The sequence below is a fragment of the Microcebus murinus genome, chromosome 21 (genome assembly GCF_040939455.1).
Source record: "Microcebus murinus isolate Inina chromosome 21, M.murinus_Inina_mat1.0, whole genome shotgun sequence".
NCBI lineage: Eukaryota > Metazoa > Chordata > Mammalia > Primates > Cheirogaleidae > Microcebus > Microcebus murinus.
In genome coordinates, this window is record NC_134124.1 from 15,852,827 (window position 1) to 15,873,924 (window position 21,098).

At 41.1% G+C, this 21,098-nt stretch overlaps 1 protein-coding gene across 7 annotated transcripts in view; it reads right to left on the bottom strand.

The window, feature by feature from the left end:
- Window positions 1-15,872: 15,872 nt before the first annotated feature.
- The window catches only part of CSNK1A1 (casein kinase 1 alpha 1), a 46,285-nt gene continuing 41,059 nt past the window's right edge, over window positions 15,873-21,098 (bottom strand). For 4 of the 7 annotated variants that reach the window (XM_075996206.1, XM_075996208.1, XM_075996210.1 and 1 more), the window contains one exon: window positions 20,298-20,757. Coding sequence is in view for 3 of the 7 variants with exons in the window: in XM_012741572.2 (XP_012597026.1) it covers window positions 18,376-18,383 (8 nt within the window). In the remaining 4 variants the exon portion in view is untranslated. Of the gene's footprint in view, window positions 18,384-20,297; window positions 20,758-21,098 lie in introns of those variants that run through there. The other 3 variants (XM_012741572.2, XM_012741569.2, XM_012741574.2) reach the window with 1 other exon arrangement.

Sequence of the window (21,098 nt, forward strand, 5' to 3'; positions counted from 1 at the left end):
CTCATATATGTGTACTTCCTTGTATTTCTTTTGGGTTCTAGTTGTTCCCCTGTGCCCATTTATAAAACTATTTCGAAAGTTGTAAGAATGGAGGCCTGAGCCGACAGCCTGGGAGAGGTGATAGGGGAGCTGGCTAGGGGGTAGCTATGGATTGGTGTGTTGGGCAAAGATCCCATGACTCCTGTCCGGAGGAGTGTGTGGTGGTCTAAGCCATAAGAAAAATAACTCGCATTGTCAAGCACCTACCATGCTGGAATACCAGCCTCATGGATCATTTTATTGAACCTTTACAGCAACACCACATGCTCAATAGTATCCACATTTTACACATGAAGAAATGAAGTCTCAGTGAATTGCTCAAGGTCAACCTGCCAAGAAGTGCCAAGTGAGCAACTTGGACACAAGCCTGATTCCAGGGCCCAAGCCCTTGCCCACAATGCTGGTCTGTTTCTTTGGGCGCCACAAGGCCCCCAAGAATTGAAGAGAGCAACCAAGCATCTCTCTGGCCAATGCATCCATGTAAAGCCAGAGACCGGAGAACTGAGCGAGTAGGAGGGCCTGCCGTGTCCTCTGTTTGACCTGATGAACTCTACACTCAGGAAGCCATGCAGAGGAATACACCACTACGGCAATAAAGAGGGGTTGACTACTGTGACACATGACAACCTGGGTGAACCTCACAGACACAGCGTTAGGCAAAAGAAAGCCAGACCCTAAAGAGCACGTACTGCAGGATTCCATTTAGGTAAAGTTCTAAGATAGGCAAAGCCAAACTGTGGTGATAAAGTCAGGGAGGTGGTTGCCTGTGGGGGACCCCCCCACCCCGGGTGACAGAAATGGCTCACGTCCTGAATGGTGGTGGTTAGCCAGGTGGCCAGACACGCGGAAAATCCATCAAGCTGTATACTTCATGTTTGTGCCCTTTATCCGCTCTAATTTGTACCTCAGTCACATTAAAAATGATGTGAAGAAACCAGAAAAGATTCAGTGAAGAGTGATGATTAGGACAAAAGAGTAAGACTAATAAGCTTGTCTCAACAATGGAGGTATGTTTGGGGTACAGGTGGAGGTGGCGATCGTCCCTAGTAGGTTTCATATCCGAGATCCTGATGCTCAGTTTGGTCCGTCCTCTCTTACGAGAGTCCACCTGTTGACCTTTTCAGGATTTGCATAGCTGGGAGGGAACTTCCCTCACTCTCTGGAGGGAAAAATAGCTTCTCATCACTGTCTTAATTAATTAATGCATTCACTCGTCTATCCTTTCAATACTCAAAGATGTTTCCGGGGAGTCCACTGTGTGCCGGGCACCGTGTTGAACAAGCAGAGCAACAAAAGCACCTGCTCTCATGCTAATGTTATCCCAGCTGGGGCCGAGACTATCAGTACTTTAAAATAAGCAAAGTATGTAGTATGTGAGTTGGAAAAAAATAAACCGGGGGAGGGGAGAGGCCTGAAGGACAGCGTGCACCCTCACATAGCGTGGTCTGGGAAGGCCCACTGAGAAAGTGGCATTTGCAAAGATGGGAGGGAGGATCCAGGCTGACTGCAGGTACAAATGCCCCGGGGTGGGCCCAGGTCTGCGTGTTGAGAAAGGGAAGAAAGGAGAAGGTCAGGGTGGCTGGAGAGGGTGACAAAGGGGCAGCCACAGGGATGACATCTGGGGAGTGACAGAGGGCCAGGGAGTGCAGGGCCTTGTTCTGACCGGGCCTTGCTCGACTGAGATGGGGCTTTGATGGGAGGGCTGCTGTGACCTGGGAATGTTTGCAGAGGACCCCTGGCTGCCACTGCGCTGGGGAGCAGCCGCGGGAGCCCCACGGCGAAGGGAGAGGAGGGCTCCCAGGCTCGCTCACTGTGCTGTGCCCGGCTCTCCCACCCTCGCTCTTCTGATCCGGTGAGTGGTGTAGACCTCGGCCTGCCAGGGCAGTGAGAGAAGACAAGGAAGGGGCCTCTGCCTTCCACTCTGGATGCTACCGGGAGAGGCTGGAGGCGGGTGAAGAGCGGCCTAAGCCTCTCTGGACACGGAGTAAGCAGCCTTTGCTGAGTGCAGCACGTGGAATGGACCCTGCTTCTTTGTATTTCTTCTGGAGGCTTTCCAGGGAGGCAAAGGTTGCCCAGCAAGAAGCTCCTGACTGCAGCCAGAGTGGGGAAGATGAGGTGGCGACCATGAAATCATCTCGGGCAAGGCGGCGCCCTGCCCTCCTGGAACTGCTGACCTCACCTCCTCTCCCTGCGCTGGGAGCCGGTCGCTGGGGAGGAAGAGCTCTTGGGCCTGGGACAGGTTCAGAGAGCCTTGTTCCGGCAGGACAGAGCTGACTTTGACCTGCAGCCCAGCCCTTTCTCAGGGGGGCCAGTGGCAGCGATGTCCACCCCGGGGGGGGGCGGGGGGAGGCTGGGGTCTGGCTCTCCCACCACCTGCTGTGCACATCAGCTCCCACTCTGGGCTGTTCTCCATGCTGCAAAACAAGGAGCTGGGTTAGAGGCTTCTGCCTTTTCTCCCACTCCATAGCCACGTCCAGAGAGCCCACTGCACACCCGGTCTCTATGCTGGGGCCTTGGCCTCAAGGAGCTCAGTCCAGGGGTCTCCTAGAGCCAAACCCAGGGTCACCAGTTGGCTTCTTACCTCCCTGTTACCTGCTTGTGGGTGCATCCCAGGCTGGTTGAAGTTTTGCCTTGTCCTCATTGTCCATGTCACTTCCCCAAGGAAACATGTCAAGCTTCACATTTGTTTTTTTTATTTTTATTTTATTTAAATTTTTTTTGGGGGGGTGGAGATGGACTCTTGCTCTGTTGCCCAGGCTGGAGTGCAGTGGCATCATCATAGCTCACTGTAACCTTGAATTACTGGGTTCAAGCAGTCCTCCCACCTCAGCATCCCAAGTAGCTGGGACGTGTGCCACTGTGCCCAGCTAATTTAAAAATTTTTTGTGGAGATAGGGTCTCACTGTGTTGCCCAGGCTGGTCTCAAACTCCTGGCCTCAAAAGAGCCTCCCACCTTGGCCAAAGTGCTGGGATTACAGGTGTGAGCCACTGCGCCCAGCTCTAAGCCTCACATTTGAAAAGACAGAGCCCCAGAGTCATCCTCCAACCTGCAGGTGCGTTCACAGGCTCCCTATGATCTCAGAAGTAAAAGTCTCTCTGCATCTGTATTCGTGACTCCCACGGTCTAGGTGCTTCCCTCCTGCTCCCCCTCTCAACCCCTGCACTCCAGCCCTTAGATCCACTCTTAACCTCCTCAGTCCTCATAAGGACATCTCTTTTCAGCCTCAGGCCTTTGACTTGCTGTTCCTGCAATGCCCTCTTCCCTCAATTCCACCAACAAACGTTTTCGTGGTCCTTTATATTTACCTGTATTTTGCAAAAGTCATTGAATTCTCATAAAATCCCTGGGGGCCAGGTATCCTCCCCCCCTCCTTTAGTGCTAAAAGTTCAGTGATTTGCCTAAGGTCACACAGCTCATAGGTGGTGGGGCCAGAATTCATTGAGTTCTGCCCCTCCCAGCGCCTGCTGAGATGTGGGTCTCTGTCGTCCACATCTGGACCACAGTCGACTGAGGGTGAGGCCTGAGCCTCCTTGGCCTCCTCAGTGTGGGCCAGCGTTGTCCAGCATGTGTTCTTTTTCTTGCTCCACTGGACTTTGGCCTGTCATCTGCCTCAGGCCTGGGGAGAACAGGCTTGTCTGGCAGCCACCCTCAGGCAGGCCTAGATTTCCCAGGTAGCCCCAGCACTTCCTCCCCAAGGCAGGCAGGGCTAGCTGCTGTGCAGACATGCAGGTACCATGACTCATCCACAGCCTGGGCGCCGCCCCGGCCGCCCCTGACAAGAGCTGTGGAAACCGGCTGGGTGGGTCCGAGCTGGCAAAGCAGCCCATCCACCACAGTTTCTCTGCCAGCTCAGCAGTGTGGCCCTTGCTTTTCCCACTTGGTCAGTGGACTTAAGGAAATAACACTTTAACCCTCTGGGTCTAGCCCACCAATGAGAGATGTGTCTTCCTCCATCAAAACCCACCTAATCCACCACATTCCCTGAGATCATGCTAATGAGCTCCTTGTGAACTGGGCCTCAAATTCTGGGGAATACTTTCCACTTGGATATGAATAGTGGCCGTTCACATTCACAGACAGCTAACTATGTGCTTGGAACTCTTCTAAACACCACAAAGCTTCTGCCTTAATCCTTGATTGCTAGATAGGAAGGCAGGACAGAATGACAATTTGTATCCAATTGCTTAGACACAAGAACTGAGTCTCAGGGTAAAGAAGGGAGTAAACCTGGGTCATTGTCAGTGTCTGAGTGGAATCTAGTAATCAGGCCTTCTGTCTCCACCAGCTTCAGTGCTATTTCCAAGGCTTCAGGCTGCCTTCCAGGAGGGAAGGGGGTGCTGCTTTTGTTTTAGAGCAAAGGTTAATGCAAAAGCAAGGTACTAATATACGTAGCTTTTGATGTGATTTTACCTTTATCAGAAATGAGAACAATATCAAATGAGAAGGAAAGAAGACAATTTAAAAAAAGAAAGTGAGAGAAATGGGAATGAGGCAAGGAAAAGGTCCTGGTGAAACCTGAGAGATTAATGTGGTTGTTCAGAAAGAGGCAAGAATCCATTAGATTCAGATACAAAAGCAAAGTTAATGGCCTGAACTAAAATGCTAACAGAGGCAAGTTAGAGGCCAGCACCACACAATTTTCCAGAGTGGTTTAGTGAATTGGATAGAGACTGCTAGTTCCCTGCATTGTGTAAGAGCTGACAGTAAATGGCTCAAACAGCTGACACTGAAAGCTTTCAGCAAACTTGTCTTTTTGAAACTGGGAGATGAATGTGGTAGGCCAGCTTTCCCAGGCCACCTCTGTTGTTGATGTTGTTTTTAAGAGCAGCATTTTAGATCACTGGATTGATTTGCTAATTATATAGGGCAGAGTCTTTGTTCCAAAGAGGTAGTCAACTCAGGGGGAGGGGTAATTAGGGTGGGAGGCAGAAAACAATCCTGATTTTCAGCTCAAAGAAGTTTCAGGAACCAGATCCAGAGATTCAAAAGTAGAGAGGGAAAAGAATAAGGAGAGCTGGAAGAGAACTATTGTGACCCCTTGTTTAGGGCCCTGGAATCTGAGGGCAGCCCAGCCCAAGAAGCTCCTAACCTCATGGGCCCCCAACCAGTGGGCATATTGTAAAATCACTCTTCTTTATTCTAGAAGCTTGTCTTAGTCCATTTGAACTGCTATAACCAAATGATCTCAGGACTGAGTAATTTATAATGAACAGAAATGTGTTGGCTTATGGTCTGGAGGTGGGAAAGTCCAAGATCAAGGAGCTGCATCTGGTGAGGGCCTTCTGGCTGTGTTATAATATAGCAGAAAGGCATCACATGGCAAAAGAAAGAGTGTGAGAGAGTAAGAGGGAATCAAACTCAATTTTATAACAAACCCACTTCCATGATAATGGCATTAATCCATTCACGAGGACAGAGTCCTCATGACCTAATCACCTCTTAAAGTTCCCACCTCTTAACACTGTTACAGTGGGGATTAAGTTTCCAACACATGAGCTTTGGGGGACACATTCAAACCATAACAAAGTTCCTAGGGAAATAGCCTTAGAGAAAAAAGGTTGCCATGATACAACACCAAAGGAGGATCTGATGTTGTTCACTGATTTCTGATAAAGGATCTCCAAGTGATATTTGGCACATATGTTGGGAAGAATCCATCCAAAGAATTGAGCAACACTATAATATCAAAACTCCTTCTAGTTCCACATAATTTTGTGAACAAGGCTTCTAAACTCGTGCATGGATTAAAATTTAAAATAGAGATAATATTCACAGTGACTCCTATCCCAATCTAGGAATAAATAACATTTATCGATGTATACATTTAAAAAATCTATCTCAATAAATAAAATTTAATTCTCTATATTCAAATCGTTTTCAAATTTGTAATGTACATATGTAGTTTTGGTCAATTGTCTAAGGGCAACTCTCGCCAGAAGAAATAACACTTCAAGGTTTTTATGGTCACAAGAAATTAAAAATTTAAATTAGATTTTAAGGTATTATATATAAACTGTACAACCTCTTTGGAAAGTAATATAGAAATACCTCAAAAACTAAAAGTAGAACTACCATTTGATCCAGCAATCCCACTACTGGGTATTTACCCAAAGGAAAAAAAAAAGACATTCTATAAAAGAGATATCTGCACTTGAATGTTTATAGCAGCACAATTCACAATTGCAAAGATGCGGAAACAACCCAAGTACCCATCAATAAAGTGCATAAAAAATATATCTTTTTAGGGAACTCTGAAATGTAACTGAGTAAGTGCATATTTTTGTTACAAAAATATACAATATGGCAATCATTAAAAGATAATAAAGCATGAAAATGAATTGCAGGTATGACTTAATCCTGTGGGGAAAGTGAAATGGAAACAGGAATTCAGGGAGAAAAAAAGAACAATGCAAAATTTCTGAAACTTGTGCATGTTTTCCAAGGATGATGGTAAGTGGAGCTGCCCCAGGAAGATGTGGGCTCCAGTTCCTCAATAAGTCCACCAGCCCAAGATAATCACGCTTGGAAAAAGGCCACACTCTGGATAGCTTTTACTGACCTTCTTTGGGACATAATTAAAAATAGAAATTTCAAATTTGGATTCTAATGGTGCTCAGCAAAGTCTAACACCCTGTAGAAACCTCCAACCACATCCTTTGCAACTAAAGTTATGAGAAAAAAACTGTGGCATATCACTAGAGCACACAATGTAACCAAAGTAACAAGCCACCTTAAGCATGGGCTCTAGAGCAAGCTATTAAATAGACTGGACTAAGTTTTCAAGTCATCTTCCATGGTCTTTTGGGGAGCAGAAGAGATGGTAAGTCCTTGAACAATAGGCAAGCATAAGAAAGCACTTCAGTTTTAAAGTCTGTGTGAAAGGCCAGCATGAACTGGAAAAAGAAAAAGAAAGTTGTCAGATTTAGGCCTGCAACATTGATCTTTTGAAAACATGCTTTAAAAAAATAAAACAAGAGCCAAGCAACGTGACGTGTGCCAGTAGTCCCAGCTACTTTGGGAGGCTGAGGCAGGAGAATCACTTGAGGCCAGGAGTTTGAGGCTGTGGTATGCAATGACTGCACCTGTGAATAGCCACTGCCCTCTAGCATGGGCAACACAGTGAGACTTGTCTCAAAAAAAAACAAAGCCCTGGATCAAGTATTGATAACATTCCTTTTCCAGTTAGGGAAAGGATTGCAATTCAAGGAGCTGAATCTGGGGGGCTTTTTCTGATGTTTTTTTGGGGTGGTACTGACTAATGGTGGGATCACTTTAAAGCTTTGAGTCTAAAATCAGCGTGTAGGTAAACGTATGTGTGTGTGTGTGTGTGTGTGTATATATATACATATATATGTATATGTGTGTGTATATATATATATATATATATATATATATATATATATATATATATATTTGCTTAAGTCCAAGATAAATGTGGCCTGGGAACAGATCTTAAATAAGAGATAATGCAGGCCAGGCTTGGTGGCTCATGCCTGTAATCCCAGCACTCTGGAAGGCCAAGGTGAGAGCATCGTTTGAGCTCAGGAGTTCAAAACCAGCCTGAGCAAGAGCAAGACCCCGTCTCTACTATAAATAGAAAGAAATTAATTGGCCAACTAATATATATAGGAAAAAATTAGCCGGGCATGGTAGCACATGCCTATAGTCTCAGTTATTCAGGAGGCTGAGGCAGTAGGATTGCTTGAGTCCAGGAGATTGAGGTTGCTGTGAGCTAGGCTGACACCACAGCACTCACTCTAGCCTGGGCAACAAAGGGAGACTCTGTCTCAAAAAAAAAAAAAAAAAAAAAAGGCCGGGCGAGGTGGCTCACGCCTGTAATTCTAGCACTCTGGGAGGTAGGCGGATTGCTCAAGGTCAGGAGTTCAAAACCAGCCTGAGCAAGACCCCATCTCTACTATAAAAATAGAAAGAAATTAATTGGGCCAACTTATATATATGTATGTATGTATGTATATAAAATAGCCGGGCATGGTGGCACATGCCTGTAGTCCCAGCTACTCTGGAGTCTGAGGCAGTAGGATTGCTTGAGCCCAGGAGTTTGAGGTTGCTGTGAGCTAGGCTGACGCCATGGCACTCACTCTAGCCTGGACAACAAAGGGAGACTCTGTCTCAAAAAAAAAAAAAAAAGAGAGATAATGCAGGGTTTTCACTGACCACAAATCTAATAAGTCAACAGTCAATAATATACTGCTGAAAGCTAATACTATCCTGATCTACATTAATATTCAATAGAGGTTATTACTGGTCACCTTCTTATACTAGACTCTATGAATACAAGGAAAAAAAGGAGATACAGCTTCTGCCTTTTCTAGCAGAGGAGATACATACTCTCTTCTCTTCCTTATTCCTATGTCACCAACACAGAGATATAGCCCCCAAAAGTCAAACAGCTGTTGGTCATTTATGGGAAAGTTGCAATGCTAAACCCTCAACAGATGGGCAGATTATTTCTTGCTATGTTTATACATTTCCTAGCAACAGGGAACTGCATGGCTTGTTTTCCTATGTGACAAGCCCTGAAAGAGAGGCACAGAGCCAGTGGAGAGTCATCTGAGTTTACCAGCCCTGAGACTCTGGCTTCCTGGAAGATACAGCCTGGATACCTGAGGGTACAAACAACCAGAGATAGCTCCTCTGAGACACCCAATTTTCTCTACCATAGTACATGCAAACAATCTGTAACAGAGAACATTAGAACTAGCTAAGTACCTTTCCTCTTCTCTACATCTTTAAACTTCTGCAAATAGATTGGGGCTGACTAGATCTGGCCGATAGTCTATGAAAAGGTTGTGTCATTTTCCAGCTGAGGCAGTTCATTGCTTGAGTGCCTCCATCATTTCTTTTCCCTGCTGCCTCAACGTGGAAGGCCTGGAGTTCCAGATGGTAGAGTTAGAAGAAGGCAGGCAGGCTACTTGGTTCACATTAGGAAAAACCACATACTGCATAAAGCCGAACTCTTATTCAAGAGTTTGTCCCTTGCAGCAATTGACATTTAAGTGGCTTGACTAACAATACAGCTTCCTCCTTCACTTCTCCATAAGGCACTGCTTTCTCAATGTCCCTTGTGACTACTCCCATTCTTCTTCAGTAATTCAATATTCTTCATCTTTACATCCCTCAGAGGTCTGTGTTCAACCCTATTCATAGCCTGGACGAATTCATCTAGCTCTGGAGCTTCAACTACCAACCTTGCAATAACAACTGCCAAACTGCATCTCTGGCAGTGGGCCCTTCTCTTCTGACCCCATGACTGGGAATGCGGAGCTTCACAAGATTCAGGTATATTTGGCTTTCATAGAGAATGAAGTCTTGTTAAGATATGTAAGTTAGATTTCTCCCCTAAATTAACTTTAAGAAATTCTACAATCACTCAAGAAGTAATTTTAGCTAAAAGTCCTGATGCTTACTTACAAACTAGGAAAATATAAACTCGATGAGTTTATATTCTGGAACCAGTGGTGGGCTGGTAAACCAGTGGGGAATGGGAGGAAGATCCTGATTGTAAAGTTTTCTAATTTCCCACTACAGCTAATTTAAAGCTACCAACATATCACCAGAGTTGGGAAGAGATGAACAATTTTTGTGAGCTAAGACACTCCTTCAGCTTTCTACAGTTTGGGGCAAGTCTTTACCTATATGGCAATAATGACTTTATACTATACTCACAACCAACAGCAGAGTGACAACCTGGGGATTATTCCCTTTTTATTGTTTATTAATTTATTTAATTTTTATGATGCCCTTTTTATCGATGAGGATACTGAAACAAATCATAGGTCTTGCACCAAGCCCCTTCCCAGCCACCCATTTGCTTTCATTCTTCGTTTCCAGTGGTTCGCACTTTATTGCGCATCAGAATCAGCTGGGGGAAGGGAGGTGGTCTTCTTAAAACACAGACTGCTGGACTCCACCCCTGGATTTCCATTCAGTAGGGCTGGGACAGAGCATTAGAATCTGCATTTCTAATGCCCAAATGATGCTGATGCTGCTGCTCCTGGAACCATACTTAAGAAAACACTGCCCTAGGCTTAGAGCAATTTAGTGGCAAAAGGGCACCAGCTGGATTCTTCCGTGGCCCTGCCACTAAACAGCTCTGTGACCTTAAGCCAGGTATTATCCCAGAGGATGATCAGAGCATCAAGGGTCAATGATCTCATTGTTGATTTTCCAAGCATTGCCATTATCTTCTCATTTAACCCCCTTAGCTTATCATCACTCCAAACATAGTATCAGGAGACAAACACAGGATAGGGTATCTATCTAGATTTCGCAAACAGCAAAAGTTCCCCTGTGACGCTAAACATTCCCCTGGATGACAATGCACATGTGAATGTGACTTTACAAAAGGCTCCGGCACTCACTCAGAGTAAAATTAATGTACTGCATTTTCCTTCCTGATGTCCGATTATAAATATAGCACTTTCCTCTAAGGATAGAAATTGAAGATAGAGGGACTTAAAAAGACATTAAAATATATTTATCCCATAGGGGGAGATTATCAGCCTTAAAACCCAAAACTTTAACACGTAACAGAAACCAGAGTCATTACCACCAATTTATGAGGTTATTGAACTCTTAGTACCACGAACAGGACTTTTTAGAGGGTTAGACTTGGTGTGAGGCCATGCAGAACTTCTGATTCCCTATCAGTGATCAGAAAAATGCCCCATCAATGTTCTACCCTCAGGACTGCTGCCTGCCCTGAAAACCATACTTCTTCCCCAACACGTTTCCCTAAAGTTGGGTTTATGCTTGCTGCTTGGCTTTTCTCACACCTTATCATCCTTCTCTGTCCCTAATACTTAAAATCACTTATGATCTCATTATTGTCGTTCTCTCCTCCTCAATGGCAGTGCAAGGATTTGTGGACCAATAAGACTGTCATTGTATATGGTCCTGACAGGCTGAGGCTTCCTTTCTATATACTTCCTACTTCAATTTTTGGTAAAAATTTATGTATTATGTATGTATGACCAAGGGCACTTTCATTATTGAACAGTGAACCTCCAGCACTCACTTCCTGTGCCGCGTATTTGGCTCAGTGCTAATGGAAATGAGTACTCTGCTGGCTAAAATTAGTCGTGTAATTGTTTTGCCACCATTCCTCCATGATTAATTTCCTCAAGGTGAAGTCAAAATTGTCACTGCCCGGTGAAATCTTTCTTCCAGATGCAATTCATAGATTATCTTCTCTGGTCTCCACCTGCTCCATTGGTTTTCCATCCATAATACCTCATATTGGTATACAGGCGTGTATGAATTGTTGCCCCCAAGTTTCCAGGGACTGGCAGAATGCCTAGGACTTAAGATTGTCAGTAAATGCTCCTTAATTCATCTGTGAATAAAATTAATCCCTATTACTATTTGTACAGAGTCTGTTCTTTTGTCCTAGGCAAAAAAACCCCACAAAAAAACAAAAACAAAGAAAACCATGCATTCCATCATATGAAGCAACAACTTATACATTCTTCTTTTTTGCAGGGAACAGGGTAGTCAGCAATATTAAAAAATAATAATTAAAATGTTAACATTTAAGTTATTTTTTAAATATTAAAATTTGTCCATTTCACAAAGTACATATTTTCACTTTTTTTGGTGGTACAAAAAGAACTAAAGGATAATTTTATCAGTTTTACTGTCTAAATCTAGACTGACAAGCTCTTAATAAAACATTACACTCTTAATAAAGTCACCTATGTTATATGTTAGCACAGTGCAAACCAGTTTTGAAATGAAGGAAAATTATTTACTTAGCAACTGTTAGGAACAGTTCCTAAAAATACCTACCTCCCCCCTTTCCTCCAGTGCTAAATATCTAATGCAGCACCAAGATTTGTGCCACTGTCCACTGGCATATAGAACCAATGGCTGGCTGCCTGAAATGCACAGAAAATGTTTCCAACAGTTATTAAAACCATTTTACCTCTCTGAACTAGTAACATTGCAGTCTTAATATGGTAATGTTGAACAAAGGCTTTTTTTTTTTTTTTTAAGAGACTGGGTTTCCCTCTGTTACCCAGGCTGGAGTGCAGTGGCACCATCATAGCTCACTGCAACCTCCAACTCCTGAGTCTGCCTTAGCCTCCCAAGTAGGACTACAGGCATGCGCCACCACACTCAGCTTAATTTTTAAATTTTTTTGTAGAGACCAGTTCTTGCTACATTGCCCTGGCTGATCTTGAACTCCTGGCCTCAAGCGATCCTCCTGCCTCACTCTCCCAAAGCACTGGGATTATAGATGTTAACCACCATGCCTGACTGAGAAAAGGCTACCATTTGTACCCATGACAGCCTACTTCATAAATGATAGGCTGTAAATGTACTATAGAACTATGGGAAAGAAAATACTTTCAGTGAATACACTGGTATGTTAAAGCTGATTTATAAAAAACATTATTTCAAATTTTAATAAGATGGCTGAGCAGAAAACTGGCTGACATTTTACTTTTTGCCATCAGCAGAGTACTGACAATCAGATAAAGGTTGGCTAATAAATGTCTTATATAAAGCAATCATTTTACCTTAGTGCTGCCACTAGGAAATATATACATATTTTAATGTTGGCCTAGGTTCTAGTTTTAGTTGGAGAACTTGACTACATCTGTACATCTTTTGGGGCTCCTATTTTCTGAAAGACCGTAAACAATTAAGTAAACTGATATTATCCCATCCAAGTACTAACCAGGCCCAACCGTGCTTAGCTTCCGAGATCAGATTGGGTGCCTTTAGGGCGGTATGGCTGTAGACGGTAAATTGATATTCTCCAATCTGATGTACATCAACAAATAAGTTAGAAAATGCTACAAAGAAACAAAACCAAGTTACCCTAAACATTTTAATTAAGCCTAAAATTGCTTTATTTACTTTCTGCATGTGGGTTCAGGAAAGCTACTCACCGTCCTTGCCTTTTTCTAAGAGATGGGGTCTCACCGTGTTTCTTAGGTTGGAGTAGAACTGGGCTCAAGTGTCCTCCCACCTCCTGAATAGGTGAGACTACACAGGCACGCCACTGTGCCCATCTTGCCCTGGCCCTGTAAAGTGCCTGGATCTCAAGGGTTCAAAAATGCTCCAAGAATCAAAAGTATTTCATTGTTTGTGTAAAGTTTAGGACAGATACAGAAATTATATGCTTGCTCACTGTAGATAGGTTCTGCCCTGCCCAAGTTTGAGAGGTAGGGGATGGAGACAATATAACTACACAATTTTCTAACCCACAAATTAAGCAGACCCCATTTTCAGCCAATTTAATTTTGACACTGTGATATTATAAAACACATTTTAGGTAAAAACAATTACAATTTAAGAAATCTGTTGCCTACTCTTTAAAAACCAAAGTTTATAAAAAAAAGCTCTAATCTCACCACTTTGGATTTTAATCCTTCTGGACTGCATCCTATTATTTTTTATGTAAGACATATAGACAATATAAATTATTTAAAAGGGTAAAGGTGTAATCCTAGCACTCTGGGAGGCCGAGGTGGGCGGATTGCTCGAGATCAGGAGTTCGAAACCAGCCTGAGCAAGAGCGAGACCCCGTCTCTGCTATAAATAGAAAGAAATTAATTGGCCAACTAATATATATATAGAAAAAATTAGCCGGGCATGGTGGCTCATGCCTGTACTCCCAGCTACTCGGGAGGCTGAGGCAGGAGGATTGCCCCTAAGCCCAGGAGTTTGAGGTTGCTGCGAACTAGGCTTATGCCACGACACTCACTCTACTCACTCTAGCCTGGGTAACAAAGCGAGACTCTGTCTCAAAAAAAACCAAAAAAAAACGTAAAGGTAAGATCTTAAGAGAATGTAAGGGAATATAATTACCTCCCTCCAACCCTGTGTTTAGGTATCCTATGTAAAATGGAGACAGAACTCACTTCATGGGAAGGATTAAGCAAATACATGTCAAAGTACTTAGTATAGTGCCAAGCACGAAGCATTCAACACTATAGCTAATCTTATCTGAGGTTAAGAGGGTGATAAAACAAAGTGCACCCCAGTTTAACAGTATGAAATCTGAAAGGTGCTGGGTGTGGTGGCTTACGCCTGTAATCCCAGCACTCTGGGAGGCCAAGGCGGGACTAGTCTGGTCAAGAGCGAGACTATACCTCAAAAAAAAAAAAGAGTCAGATTTAGGTCCTGGCTCAACAAAGGTTACCAAGATGCTTCATGTTGGATGGTCATAATGTAAGAATTCTGAAAACTATACTTTGCAAAACTGTGGTTTTTCTTACTCATCTTTCCTTTCACCTTTTAGTTGACATTCTACTTCAAGGATGAGCTTCCTTTCTCTTCATATGGAATCACAGAATCTTATTCTATGAGTGATAATGTTGCTATCAGTTTACTTAAATAATGTAATTGACAGACTTAGCCTGTATGAACCCTTTAAGGGGCTCCTGTGTCCTTTGACATTTATCCACCATTTTTTGAGCTTTCCTTTTAGGAACAATAGATGTTCCAGGTTCATCTTGTATTTCTCTGCTCTAGCCCTAACATTCCTCCAGGAGCCTTTCATATTTAGCTCTTCCACTGCTCCATATTTTTACTTATTTCACTTCTGAGTATATTCTCAAAACTGGTCTAACAAATCCTTTTACTGTTTGATGATTAATCACAAAAATGTATGGCCCGATTAGATCAATTTATGCTCAGCTCAACTTCATCTTTGGTTGGCTGTTTCTTTTTTCTTGAGACAGAGTCTCACTGTGTGCCGGGGCTAGAGTGCCATGGCGCCAGCCTAGCTCACAGCAACCTCAAGACTCCTGGGCTCAAGCAATCCTTCTGCCTCAGCCTCCCAAGTAGCTGGGACTACAGGCATGTGCCACCATGCCCAACTAATTTTTTCTATATATTTTTAGTTGGCCAATTAATTTCTTTCTATTTTTAGTAGAGACGGGGTCTCGCTCAGGCTGGTTTCAAATTCCTGACCTTGAGCAATCCTCCCGCCTCAGCCTCCCAGAGTGCTAGGATTACAGGCGTGCACCACCGTGCCCAGCCTGTTTCTTTCCTTTTTTAAGAGAGAGGTTCGTACTATTTTGTGCAGGCTGGTTTCAAACTCCTGACCTCAAGCAATCCTCCAGCACTGGCCTCCTAAAGTGCTGCATCTGGCCTATCTATGGCTACTTCTAAAGTATACTGTACTAAAAAAATCGTCATTAAAAACATTACAGAAGTGGAAATATGGGAGAGATCCCCAGAATGTTAAGCAATGCTATTGCACTCAAAGTATAGACTGTTAACAGAGTCTCATTTGAAAGAGGATAGCACACCTGGGGCATACACATATCTGTTTACACTTCTTTACTATACTTCACACCAATTTCTTCACATCTTGGTCACATGCTTATCACTGTTTAAAAACTTGCAAAGAGAAAACCTAAAATATTGCTACATACCAGTTTGGCACAGAAAGAGCCGAACTATACCAGATTAGCTGAGAAAGCGCCACCAGTTCACCTGCACTGCTGAATTTTCAGCTGAGCTAAAAATGTCTAGGCCAGCATAGACATTCTTAGAATTCCTGTGGCTCACCCTATTCTTGATATTCCATACCAAGCTTTAGGGAAAACTACCTCATTGTCTTGGATTCTAAAATCCTTTTGATCTTTTTATTACAATGGAATTCTTATAATTATTACAGTATGCTCTGCTTGAAACATTTTTATCAGTACTGCAAGGACTAGTAGAAATAGGAAAAATCTCAATAAAAAACATTTGTTGAAAGAAAATCATAGTAAAAGCAAACCTCCAAATACCCATTTATAGGCCATAAGAGTATAAGCACAACCATATATGGGAGGAGATAACCAGTCTCTCCCTTCATATATATTCTTTTTTATTTCTTGTTATACCTTCCCAAAACAGAGACATTCAACAGTAGTTAGAATGGCCATCTCCCAACATTTAAAAAACTGCACCCCCCAATGGGTGAACAAAGTAAAGAGTAGTAACCTAGAGTTCAGCTGAGTAAGCCACTGTGGAGCCTTAAGTGGTGAGGTCTTCCAATTTCAGAGTGATGTCTTCAACTTGTATCATTTTAGTGGAAAAACATAATTTAATTTTGCTGAAATGAGATTCATCTCCTGACAGGATTAGTAACAGCATTCACTGAATTTCACATTCTTCTTTTGTGAACTGTGAAGAAAATGAATGGTAGCTAGAAGAAGATCAATGGGATTCCAGCTCCAGCTGCAGATGGAATGAAGATATACCAGGACAAAAACACCTATATTTTGATTTACAAAACTAACAGCAGTTTTAAACCTGCAACTTAATTACAGACCAACTACACCACAACCTTTTCAAATGGCAAAAATACAAAAAAGTGTTACAAAAATATTTCAGAAAAAGTGCATAGTCTAAGTGCATAGTAAATAAAAGCACTGAAAAATATCTTGCTAGAGGGAGTTCAGCCTGGAAGTTATTACCAAAGCTAAACAATTTTATTTTACACAAACTATACTCAAAAATAGCTTTATGAGACTGATTTCTGGCTAAAAGTATCAAAGGGTTTATTAACCAAGAAACAAATACCTTAACTGACACAGGTGGATAGATAGGAAAGAAACAAAGAAGCTGCCCATCCCAAAGTATCAGACTTATAAGATTTCTTCAGTATTACGGTACCAATATATCCCTTAATGGCAGAATGTGGCAATCATGGAATTAATTATTGCTAAAGTAGTTTTCAAATAAAAGGAAAAAAGAAAAAAAGAAAAAAAAAAAACAAATTAAACCTGACACAATCTGACCAAATAAGTGTCAATTTACAATTTCAAGGTTATTTTACAAAATACCCACATTTACACAATAGGCTCCCGGCAGCATTTCCAGACAAATGTTCTTTTAATTTATCCTGACATGCTATAAATGAATAAATTACACTATTTAAAGAATAATCATCAGTAAGTTCCCCTTCTCTTGGGTCAGAGAAAAAGAAAAAAGCGTGCAAATAAGATTGAGAGAAAGAGCACGCATACAGGTAACTCGAAGAGACACAGGAGGGATTTAGGGAGGGTCAACAATCACTGAACCTCACACAGTGTTATGCTTTCCAAGGAAGTGACTCAACTGCTCATAGCCATTTCACAAGTATTTAAAAATAAACCGTTTTGTAGTCAAACCCTTTAACACTTTCATTCCTATTCGAAATCAGTCCAAACTGCTAGTCAGCGGGCAGGAGTTACAATACTAAGTTCTGGCAGTTGCAGTACTAGGTATTGTGCCTGCAAGTCATTAAGAAAAGAAAAATGAAAGAATGCTTTTCTCCTTCAGACAAAAAAAGTATTTTTAAAATTAAAAAACTGAAGAAAAGTTATAACACTAAATCTAAACTGACTTGCAAAGTAATACGTAACAAATGGCTTGATGTAGTCTATCAAAAAACTGGGGGAGATTTTTATTTCATAGTGAGCAAGGCAATTTGTTGTTTAAAAAAAATCTCATTTCCTTACAGAAACAGTTTTTAGTTTTTAATGAACTTGTAAACAAAAAAGCTCCCATTTCAGAATAAAAACAAAATCCCAGATCATATAGATGTTTACAGTGATTACATTTATCTAAGCAACATACATACATGTTCAGTTGTAGGATGTTAACTAAATTTCTGTGACAAATATGCTTTTTTTTTAATACCAAGAACATTATAGAGTTAATGCAGAGTCCTAAGGATAATCTAGTAGTCACTAAGTTTTTCTTAAGTCTTCACTTTAAATGCTGTTATTTCTAGCACAGGTAAGCAGGCAGAGTCTTTCATATGCTCAAACACTGGAATCTTTGGTTGCTACCATTATCAGCTGGCTTGCAGACAAGAAGCCAACCATTTTAAGAATGTTTTAAGTGAACAACTTGCAAACCCCAGGGATGGAAAAACCCTAAGAATGCACAATTGTGAGCATTTACAACCATCACAACTGTGGCTGAAGACTGTTCATGCCGTTCTTCTGAAATGAGATCTCAAAGCAGTATAGTTCAAAATAAAAGGTTTTAACAAAAAATTGGCATATGCACAATTTCTCCACCAATTTGTATGTGTCAACCATTTAGTTAACTTTTCCACTGAAAAAATGCAATAGAAAACCGGACACCATGTTTCACTATCTCAGTTAATATTCACAATTACAGCGGCTACAACTCGGGATACAGCATCACCAATGCTGCCCAGAGTCAGTTTATACTGAAATTAAGTTCTTTACACCAAGTAAATGGTTGTCCACAACCACTGGCTAGTGTACATATGAACTAAAATTTCTAGATTTGGGGAGAAACAAATGCTGTTCCAATCATCTGCTCTGCTTCTTCTGTTCCTCAATTCATGCTTAGAAACCTGGTAAAAAAAAATCAAAACAAAGAAAAGAACATTAAAATTCCAAGCTAAAAAGGTTTGTTTAAACTACACCCAAAATAGGAAATTGGGTGGAACTCGGCCTATAATTACTTTATAGTGGCTCATGTTATTTTCATCTATTTGAAAGTCATTAGCTCAACCTTTTACAACAGAAATACATGAATCTATAATTGAAACACATTTTTCTGTTTTAGATGACTCTATGAAGGAGCAGTGTACAGTGAATTAAAACTTCTCAGCATACAATTCTCAACCTAGAGAATTACTAGTAATTCAAATGAGCATTTTTGTATTTCTAAAAATACACCTGTATTTTTAGTGCCCAGAACATATTATATATTCAAATATTTGTAAAATGAATAATAGATTGCTTTAACAACTGAAGAGTACAGCTTTAATCCTATTATGAGCACAAACTTTTCTGCACACTGTTTCTCATATAAATTAAAAACAGTAAGCCTTAATAATAAATGTATTTAAGGCATAATTATGAGTTACTCCACTAAACACAGACTTCTGTATAGAAATATGACTTCTGTATAGAAACTTTAGCTAGACCATTAAAACTTCTTTACTTCCACAAACTGCATTTAAAACATTAAGTTTTACTCCTAATTTGAAAATGTAAACAAATGATGCTGTTTGGGCTCTGTGTACTTCTTAAGTCTTCCCATCCTGCATATCCTCCTCTCATCTCCTAGAAGTAGACAGACCCTAAGGCTTCTAAAGGCAAGTTGGAATACAAGAAGGCTTCAGGCCATAGTAACTTGTATGCTTTATCTACAGGTAAAGGCAAAGAGAATAAATATGCCTATCTCTTAGGAATAGCCTGAAAATCCCATAAGCACCTTCTTCCCCTCATCTACAGCCACTCTTTCTTTGAGGTGCCAATGCCCTTTTATTCACCCACTCCCAAACCCTTATAGACCTAATTATAGCTCATTCTAGCCTACTCTGATCTCTCCTCACTTTCTTTAGCACAAGTCATGCTCTCCTCACTCAAACTGCTCCTTTTCTTTTACTTCTCAAACATTTGTTGAGCCATCTCCTATGGGCTTCATGGGACAAATAAAATACATTTCTATTATTTACTTTTTATCCACATTTATGCCCTTGTTTTTGAAAATAACATCAAATATTTATACACTGTTTCTTGCCAAATATTCTCTCACTTGTTAACTAGGAACTTTTTCACTTGAGAGTAGAAACAATCATCTTCATTAATTTATAAATAAATATACTGTGCCAAGCCCTGAGGACAAAAATATGAGTGCCTTTACTTCTTTGATAGCCACTTCTCACAGTGGCTATCAAAGTAGGTGCATAATAGACCTTTGCTGCCTGGATGCTAAGTCCATAAACAGTAAATGCCAAAAATGGAAGATGATGAAACTTTGAGAATGTACTTCACCACAGGGAATATTTTCTATTTGATGTATGTTACTAAATAGGATTAATAAGTTTCACATTTAAAAAGGATGCCAAATAAAGCCACAATTAAATTTAAAAATCTGACTATAGTATGACCTAATTCCAATGTTGCAATACAGAATAAGAAGCTATGCAATCTCAAGAAGTAGAATAGATAAAAAAGAAGAAAAAGAAAAAAAAAAAAAAAAAAAGAAGCTATGCAGGTTAAGAAATTATGGATTAGCTAAACAGAAATGACCTTTACCCCATCAGGACTTGGTTTCAACTCCTACAATTATTCTTTAACATGACAAAAAGAAACGTGTTTTCTTAACTACTAAAATCATTGGTTTTTCTTTTATCATAGTTTGCTTATGCTTCATTACAGTGAATTATCAGATTAAGATGAATATATCAAATGGCTTTCAAAAGGAAAACCATCACCACTAACAAACTAAAAAGGAAACATAAGTTACACTGTCAAACTATTAGAAAACTAGTGTCTTTAATAACAGTGAAGCTCTAGATAAGAATTATCTGTTCATTTTTTAATCTGATATTTGAGGAATTTCTGGGTCAATTAACAATTACAACTGTTTAGGAATTGGTTAAAAGCTAGCCTAACAATATTCCAGGTAGAACAGAGCAGTCAAATCCAGATTTAACTCTTCAGATGGGCCAATGGTAAGATACTCCACCCGAAGATCAATGTTTCTCCAGTGAACCGTCCTAAAATGTCATTGAAGTTTGTTTAAGAAAAACCTCCAAAGGAACATCTAGTAGGTATTCATCTTTCAATCTTCAAGTACTAAGCATTCTTTCCCCCAATGTGCATTAGTCCTTGGTTTTAATCTTGCTAATTGAGTGGCTTCTGCCGTCCAAGAGTTCAAAAACCCATCTTCGCTGTAACATCAGTTAAAATGAGGGATGAATCCCCTTGTTCCTAAAGAAAAAAGAAGGGAAAAAAAGGTTACAAAACGAAAAAAATATTTATTTTTATATCGCAAGATTCTATCCTTTAATCTAAAAGGTATCTGTTCTTATTTGTAAATTAACTTCAGATGCCCCTGATTTTTTGTTTTAGCAGAACCAGAAACCAGTTTAAAGGGTTATTAAGTAGTAGTGAATTTCAGTTCCTTTCATAGTATAAAGAAAGACAGGCCTGACTGGGCGCGGTGGCTCACACCTGTAATCCTAGCACTCTGGAAGGCCAAAGTGGACGGATTGCTCGAGGTAAGGAGTTTGAAACCAGCCTGAGCAAGAGCGAGACCCCGTCTCTATTAT